The sequence below is a fragment of the Trachymyrmex septentrionalis genome, unplaced genomic scaffold (assembly GCF_001594115.1).
Source record: "Trachymyrmex septentrionalis isolate Tsep2-gDNA-1 unplaced genomic scaffold, Tsep1.0 scaffold37, whole genome shotgun sequence".
Classification (NCBI taxonomy): Eukaryota; Metazoa; Arthropoda; class Insecta; order Hymenoptera; family Formicidae; genus Trachymyrmex; species Trachymyrmex septentrionalis.
Window position 1 is genome coordinate 4,318,188 of NW_017305536.1, and position 8,838 is coordinate 4,327,025.

Sequence of the window (8,838 nt, forward strand, 5' to 3'; positions counted from 1 at the left end):
TTATAGTTAATAAATTTAATTAAATAATTATTCGGTCCTTTCATTTCGGTCCTTTTCTAGCGGTATTCCTTTGTGCAGCACTCTTTTTTTTCTTTTATTTCGGCATCCCTTCGTTCAGCACTCTTTTTTTCCTTTCTTAAAAAGATGCTTTATCTTTCGAGAGATGTCGCTTCAACAGGTTACAAGACGCCGCGATTCGAACGTCTTCGCTCCGTTTGCCCTCAAGGAATGCCCATCCCTTTCTAAGCCCAGACCCTAAGGAAGTCCGCTTACCCCATACCGTTCTTGAGTCTCAAGTTTTCTCGGTCTCTACTTGCGGCCAAAGAGATCCGTCCCTCGAAGATTTTCCGGGCCGCGGGCTACGGAGGGACCTGTTGATGTAAAGAATCGTCCCGTTGGTGAAACTTGGAAGAAAGGACAAGCGTTTTCTTACGATGATGTTCTATACCCTCGGTCAAGCCCCTCCCCCCTCCCCGCCCCCCTTCCGTAAACGTCGAGGGAACAAGATATCAACTTGTTGCTGTCGGGTATATTGAGCGTGGGCCAAGGAGCTAGAGGGTTGGTTTTATTTTATTATTTAGACACTGCACGCGAGACCGGCTATTCTCTTTCTCCTCCGTGTTCTCCTTCTCGGGATTAACCCGTACTTTTTTTGTTCGTACTTTATATCGTGTATTACTTCGTTATATCTCGACAACTTGGAAAACAATAAATCGAACCACTCCATAAAGAAATACGAGCTATGCTTTTTCCGTTTGGATTCTATCTTTATAAGTTAATTTATGAGACCGCGCGTAATTCGCGTGTTTGAAAATGTTGTCCTCTTTATATAATTCGATAAAATTAAAATTGATCAAATATTCAAATTATATATCGAAAATACAGTAATGTTTGGTCTTGTAAATATTCTATGTAATTTATTATTAAACATCCGTTTAAATTTATATTCAAATTGGCTATATATAATTAGAAATCTGCCATTGAAAGGCAGGTAATACTTTTACCAAATTTTTCATACTAAAACGTCATTTGTTTATTTAATACGCCTTATATTTTAACGCCGTTTAAATCGAATTAAAGTTTTAAATTCGTAAAATATGTTTTTACGGAATTTATAATACTGTTACTATATAACGTAACAGTGATGATTAAGAGAAAAATTGTTTCGGATACAGATTTGTACTCAAGGGACACTCAAGATGTGTGCTTACTTGGAAACACTTGTTGAGCATCGAGCTAAGATTGTCCGAGCTAAGATGCCACTTGTTGCTTCGTCCTTCCTATAAGGAAATCCAGGTCCCGCACCAGGATACTTAACACTGATAACCGCAGAAATCCTGTATAACTTTGCCGTGAATCGCTTCTGCAAACCGAAGAAGCACAGTCGTTATTATGAAATACTCTTTTGCATATTGCTGCCTGGAAATTTCGCGACTGTATTAAAAGTGTATCACAAATTACTATGGCAAAATTTAACATATAATATATTGAAATGTAAATTCTTGTGTATGATTCTTTTGAAGACTTCGCTCCCATTATCTATCCCATTTCTGTCACGATCGAAATATTCCATTGCCGCTTTGATGATTATAGGAAAGGGGCGTCTCCTGAGGCGGAGGCCACATGTTCGTAGCTCGCTTTCAGATACAACCGAGTCTCTCGTGTACGATAGACGCTTAATCGAATGTGAAGTTAATTATCAAATACTAACTTTAGATATATGACTTTCTCGATAGGCGACAATGTGCAACAAAGATACATTTGCATGCGGCATCCGGGTAATACATATTTAATTGTAAGAGAGTTATATTCGTTCTTAACTTTACAGGCGTATTGACAGATTTATTTCTATCGAGTCGTCTCTATCTCAGGATAGAATTTTCATTCCAATGAGGACATTGCTTTTATTTTACTAATTAGCACTCCGTACCGTGATTTATTGAAACCAGGTTAATTTAAGAAAGAAGAGAGAATGCCAGTTAAAATCTATAATTCCGTATCTTCTGTTCCCTGGAGCGAAGTGTGTTTACTTGAACCATGATTACTACTCATCTGCTTTTTATTAGATGCTTCGTGCATGTGAAAGAAAGACAATCGCCACACAATGTATTGATCTGTGATGCTGATCCGAATTAATAAATTTCTAGAGAATTAACGCACTGAATAGGAAACTTAAAAAAAAGCAGACAGAAACTCACCCTGAGGCTTCTGTGATGATTAGATTCTGCCACGTGCCTATTGTGCCATCCATCGATTCGACGCCCCTTTTTCGGATGCACGCGTGTGCGTACCACGCATGCTCGCATCTTAATCATGTATAGAACGTAAGACGAGAACCCAAAAACTAATCTCCTCGTGTGAGATGAGACATCGTTTGATTGAAGCGAGTCTTTGTAGATTCTTATTGTGGCATAAAATCGATGGAAGCTCAATAACTTTATTATCATTATTTTTAGGGAAAAGAAGAACGTTTGTTACGAAAGATCAATTAATATAATATTATACACGGTATGTATTAATCGTGTCATGATTAAGCTAACATTTTTCGAAAATGGGAACTGATTTGTTTAAATTGAGATATGTAATCATTTATATTTCTCTAAGCATTACTTGAAGATTATCAAAACACTTTTACGTTCAATATAAACTAAATATATATAAGTATTGATTACAATTTCAACTATTTTTAATACTGATAAATCCATTTAAATTATTTTTAAAGCTGATAAATGTATTATATTTGTTTAAAGAAATATAGCGAGTTTGGTGAAACAAAAATTAGCATATGCAGAACATATTAATAGGAATTAACGCAATGAAATATTTACAAGCTCAGAATGGCAAATGACTACGTCATAGCCAACGACTGTATTATTCTACGAATTTTACGAATGAATGTTTCGTATACTAATTCGTACAACATGCGGAACACAAATAATGCAGCGTGTACAATAAACAACGCATATAATATATAATCTATATCCAGAAATATCGTATCAATGCTCAAACAAGCATATCGGAAGCTAAATCGTCAAAGCTCTACAATCTAACGAGCGCGTACTTTACGCGGTGTCGCAACAACAGGAAACTAATTATAAATCTGTTTCTAACAACGCGCGTCGTACGTCATAACTGTGAGGCTCGTTGATATATCGGCGTGTGTGTGTACTTCCCTCGGCGGCCGACGTTAGAAACTATTTTTAAGTCGATTACGCGTAGCAACATCGGCGCGTTGCGCCACGCCATGACGATAGAAAGAGTTTAACGCGGGCACGCAGGAGCGTCAATAATATTTCGCGCACAATGGCCGCGGCTAATTCTATACTCGACGATCGTAATATGCCTTCCAGCAAAGGACGCTCCTAATCGTCTAATCACCGTAGAACGGCACCGAAGTGCGCTTCAGTCGTGATCAACCGACGGTTCGCCAACCCATCGCAAGGGGAATATCTGATTGATGATTAAAGGGGTGATGGACGGAACGAGGAGAGCGATGGAGTCACGAAGCGGGAGGCTAAGAGTAATCTTGACTGGACAAAGATTTCCATCGAGACACTCAGATTTGATTTTCAACCCCCTCGTCGTACCGTCCCGCACTGCGCGTTTTAGAGAAGAGCCGGGGAAGCGCTCTCTTCAGAGTGCGGTGACTTCGCCATGTCGAAACGATCGACTTGGGTTTGCTTTTATCGGGTTACGCAACGTCCACGAAAACCAGTCGGCTAAGTTCTTTGTCTACAAAGCCATCTGTCACCCCGAAGAGCCCGTGAGAGAGGGTGTGGGAAACGATGTGTGGGCGGCGGCGCCGATACGTATGTTCGCCAGGGCGCGTTACGCGTGTCCTCTCCGTGTTCGTGTGTACGTGCGAGCGTGGCGTGATATATACGTGTAGACGCTAGGCGTACGCCAATATGCGAGATACGATCGAGATAAAAGCGAGATAGCGCGACAAGTATAAGCGGACCTTTGGGATGTGTATCGGGTATTGATTTTCTCCGCACGGAGTTACGCCACGGGCTAAGCCGAAACGCGACGAAGTTTATTAATCCCGGGACAGCAATCTCGGTGGCGTCTGCGTGCCACGGCAAGACAGGTGAAAAATTTCAAAACACGGACTACTTGGTGACGATTCGTGGAGATGAAAATATTGTTCTTTATTGCCCCAGGTGAAATATTAAAAATTGTTACTGCGCACGTCAGAAAGACCCTTTGAGAATTCTCCGAAATTAAAATAATAAAATTCTTCATCTTCTCTCAATCACACGGTTCACGGTCATTTTGAGACAAGATTTTGCAATGTAAAGTTCTTCTATTATTTCTAATATCGCAAGTTAAATTCACTCTGTAACTTAAATCCCGGAGCTGCATAAATTGGCTAACTCTAGAGAGTAGACGTGGTTGATGGTGGAGGAAAGGAACGCTAGAAGATGGATAGGGAAAGAACGAGAAAGAGCGAGGTACGGGCACAACAGGGAACGGCTAATACATCATAAACTTGAGAACAAAGAGGAGAGAGGATGTCGAGGCTACGTCGGAGAATCCGCAAACTCCGACATCCTCGCGACGAAACTTTACCTATTTGTTAAATCTTGCCGACCGAAACTGTCTCAGATACTAGCTTCGAACAGTACCTCACACCTACGATCTCCTTGGCTCTCGTCCTCCTGACTTCTACTTCCTCGATCCTTCCCCGAGCATTCCAGTTGGAACAATGCAGTGAATGGAAGTATGGGTGGTCATACTTAGAGTTTCGGATAATAAAGTCAAGTTATCGATATTTGAAGCATGTCACAAATTAATTTCTTCATACAGGTATTTTATTATACGAGCTATATCATTATAAAAATAAATCGATAGAAATGAAAGTTGTAAAGAGACGCTTCAAATTGCAATTTATTAATGTAAATATACAAAGGATACTTTTCCATTTACAATTTTATGTGTTTCCGATTAAATAACCCGTTGCGCAAGGGAATGCCTTTATTTTTGGTTGTGGAGTATATTGCGAGGAATCTCTCTCTCGGTAGAGAACGCAGCGCTATATTTATATCGCCTCGATATTTATGCGCGATCGAAATTCGTGAACTTTGGCACGTGTGACGCGAGGCAAAAGCTCGTCGCCGACACGCGCGCGTTGCACAGTCCGTGCGACTGTGTTGGGGATGGTGGCGAGCTTTGGAGAGGGTTTCATTGTGACGACAATATCGCCTTGGGCGGCATTGGCGAGGTAGATATGCAAATTTCGAGAAGTACGGCTTAGTTCTCTGCAATTTCACTTTTACAAATTTGTTAATGTTTTGTTATGTGTGTGTGTGTGTGTCTGTGTGTGGGGTCTCTAAAAGTTTTTAGCATATAACAGCTTCTTCCATAAAATTACTTTAGCCGCGAAAACCGTATGAATAACAACAAAACCACTAGAGAACATTAAAGCAAAAAAACACTTAAATATAATATTTTTATTTTTTAAATTATTAAAAATTAAAATTTGAAGAATAGGCGAAATTAGCCATTAAAGATTCCGATGAAACGATATGCGGTTTAACGGGTACAAGTGATAACAAATTATAACTATAATAATAAAGTACATGTAAAAATATTTTGAGATATTTGGAGATGTAATTAATATAATTATTCTTTTTGTTTCAGGGGACGGCACCTTTCGCACCGCCACGGCAACGTACAACGTAAGTACTATATACCATTGAATATTAACTCAACTCGTGACAACCTCGCGACTCGGAAAACTTACTTCCTGTTCGCACGAAAAACAAAGCGGGATCGCCAATCGCCTATTATAATCATACCGTCGACAATTCCTCGTCGCTCTACGCCATTGCACGCATATATGAACACAGTCAGGGGTTGACAATGCAGCTCCGTATCATAGTGACTGCTTCGTCGTCGTGCGACGTCAAGACGTGATGCCGGGCGTCGAGTCATTGGAGAAAGAAAGAAGGATGTCAAATATGGCAGGGGGATGGGGTTAAAGGGGGAGACGGAGACGCTCTAAGGTACATAATCATGCTTGCTGACTCCTTCCCTAATAAGAGACTCACTGTCAGCTCGTCCCCACGAATCGACCCCTTACGCGTGCTCCACGTGCGTCATTGCGCTCGCATGACGGCGGTATACTATAAACGACTGACAATGAAAGCTTTACGATGCACTCTTCGTTCATCCGTGGATACGCAATAGTGATCCATAGTGGGTTGTTGAAGAATCGCTATCTGCGAGAGGCTTTTTACAATAAGCCATTAAACTTTAAGTCATAAACGTAAGAAATCGACCGATCATCGATTAGTCAAATATAATATGAGAAGAATAGAAGTCTTAAGATTTAGGTAATGGCTTATTGTGGAAAGCCTCTGAGATAACAAAAAAGGAGAGAGAAAAATCGTAGATAAGATACAATGAGAATTTCGGGACCGAATTAGAGATATTGGTATCACCTAAAACTGTAGTTTTTTCCAATCTTCTGATATACGCTCGAGGACGATGCATCTTTTCTTCATTATTCTTCTCATGTATCATCTTCTTCATTCGATGTATGACCATCTCCTCATGATCGTAGTAGGCGAAATGTTCTCCGATCCGCTTGAACAGCGATTTGCAAATTAATTTGGCTTTGTCGGTCGACTGTCAACACTATTCTGATCTTCCACGCAAACAACACGAATACTCTGCAGTTCACGTATGATCGATCGGTACTGGAAGGATTGTCTGACTTACGATAGTATGAATTGTTTCTGTGACTTTATTGAGCCGCATTGGATTATCACATTAAATATTTATTTTACGATAATACGATTATAAAAAAATCAATTAGGTGGATATAATTTATTGTATCGCTCCATCTGTGAGATACAATGGCAGATCACTTTTGCAGATAAGCGAGTCTTCTCAGATAGTTATTAAGACTATTGATTATTGTTATAATACAAATTGAGATGTGATCGTCCAGTTTGAGCTTAATTAAGGCTGAATGAAAGGATGCACGTGAGTGTAGTCGGAGATGAGAGAAGCTATACTATTCATCCGGCGGGTATCCTCGGTTAGCGACGGAAGGGACGCAAGGGCGCCTCGATGTCTTCGCTTCAGTGTCGATTTAAAGGGCCAAGCGGTCGAGGGTCCTTGGCCGGGACAGGTCTCAAGGTGTGTATCTCTGGTGGATTTAAAGAACCCTCACGGCGGAGCATACCTTTCAAACAGTAGTACAGGCCGCAGCCTGAAACCAGATGGCTTGATTCCCCACTTATGTGCTCTACCCACCTTCCTCCACCCACGTGTCTTATAAACCGATGGCGGTCTAAAACGTGAAAATGGATTTTCTCACCCCTCCTGCGTTCCCTCGTTCCCGATGTTTTTCCCTCTTTCTTTAGAAGCGATCGCTCGACCGACAAAACTCTCTCTCTCTCGCTCCCGCGTTCTCGCCACCCCCTCACGCACGTTAATAACGCATCTCGATGCGGGTCGGCGTCGAGAGAATGAAGGAAGAGCGTCGTTCGACATATGTTTCGGAAGTCATTGTGCGTCATGCGGCGAAAGACGATGTGTAGCGGTAGATCGCAGCCCGTGAACGGTTCTCCCGCTCGCGTACGTTATTAGTACCTTTAATCTTCCGTTATAGACGAGAGCCTCGAAATTGGTGCCGGATACCGTTGAGAGGATCGACCAATCTGCCGCGAACAGAATTCCGCACTTAACGACGGCCAGGGGAAGCGCAGGTATCGACAACAGTTACGTTTTTTTCCCCCTCTGATCGCTCCCTAATACTTTATTCGTTCGTCTAGGTTTTTTTTTTACTCTTTCATTGTGCCTCGTGCCGAGAGATCGTACGGTTTAAGCGCGCACGAGCGGCGACTCGAGTGGGTGGATAGCGATACGCCAAGGGATAATGCTGTGCATTGGTGTGCTCTGAGAAAACGCATAAATTCTACTTTTTACCGATACATTTGCCATAAAGTATTTTTATGTTGCCGCGGAAGCTGAAATTTTTAACACATAAACGAGGAAACCACTTTGATCGTTTTCATTCTTATTTATTTAGTATTTTCATTCTTTCGATCGAAATTACTTTTTTCTCTCGTAAGTGCACTTTAATTGATAATTTAACAACACGAATCGCGGCAGAAAAAGAAAATATGTTTTTTATAAATTGTTAATTAATTATTAATTTACTTTACTTGTAAATACACAACGACAGGGAATTATTTTTTTTTTTTAATATTAGTCAATTCGCAATTTAAATGTTAAATAATCGTAAAGATTTTTACGTGCGTGAGAATTTATTTTGATGACTGATGCAACGGGGGTGACACAACAAACGTCACGTAAGACATAATGAAAGTAGAACGCGTAGAATTCTAGAAGAGGAAGAGGCTGCGAAGAGGGAAAGATATCCCCAGGTGTCGTCGGTGGAAAAGCTGCGATTCGCCGAGCCACAGTCTGGCACGCGCTGCGAAGAAATGAGAAGAAGGGATGCTAACGTGTAAAGGGGACAGGGACAGGTTTTACAGGCTCGACATTATGTTTACCACACGAAACGCCCCCGCGACGCCTTCCCGGCAGGCCGGACCGGATGTCTCGTGCTGAGAATTAGTCGGATTTACGAGCGGCGACAAAAATCGCCTGCCCGGCCTTGCCTTCTCTTTTAACCGAGGCGTGAAAAGGCCGATCGAGACCTCGTTATTGAACGTTTAGAGATCATTTGAGAGATCACTTCTCGCACAGAAATACATACGTACAAAGCTAGTGACCACGCTCGTTTGCTAACCTTGTAAATCTTTTCTACTGTCGTAATTAGGCTGCCGTCGGTCCTTCACAGTTCGTAAAGATGATCGG

The 8,838-nt window shown here is 41.4% G+C and overlaps 1 protein-coding gene across 1 annotated transcript in view; it reads left to right on the forward strand.

The window, feature by feature from the left end:
• LOC108750397 overlaps positions 1-8,838 on the forward strand; it is a 90,348-nt gene that overhangs the window by 36,948 nt on the left and 44,562 nt on the right. Inside the window, exon 4 of the mRNA XM_018489811.1 lies at positions 5,644-5,681. Coding sequence (XP_018345313.1) covers positions 5,644-5,681 — 38 coding nt within the window. The remainder of the gene's footprint in view (positions 1-5,643; positions 5,682-8,838) is intronic.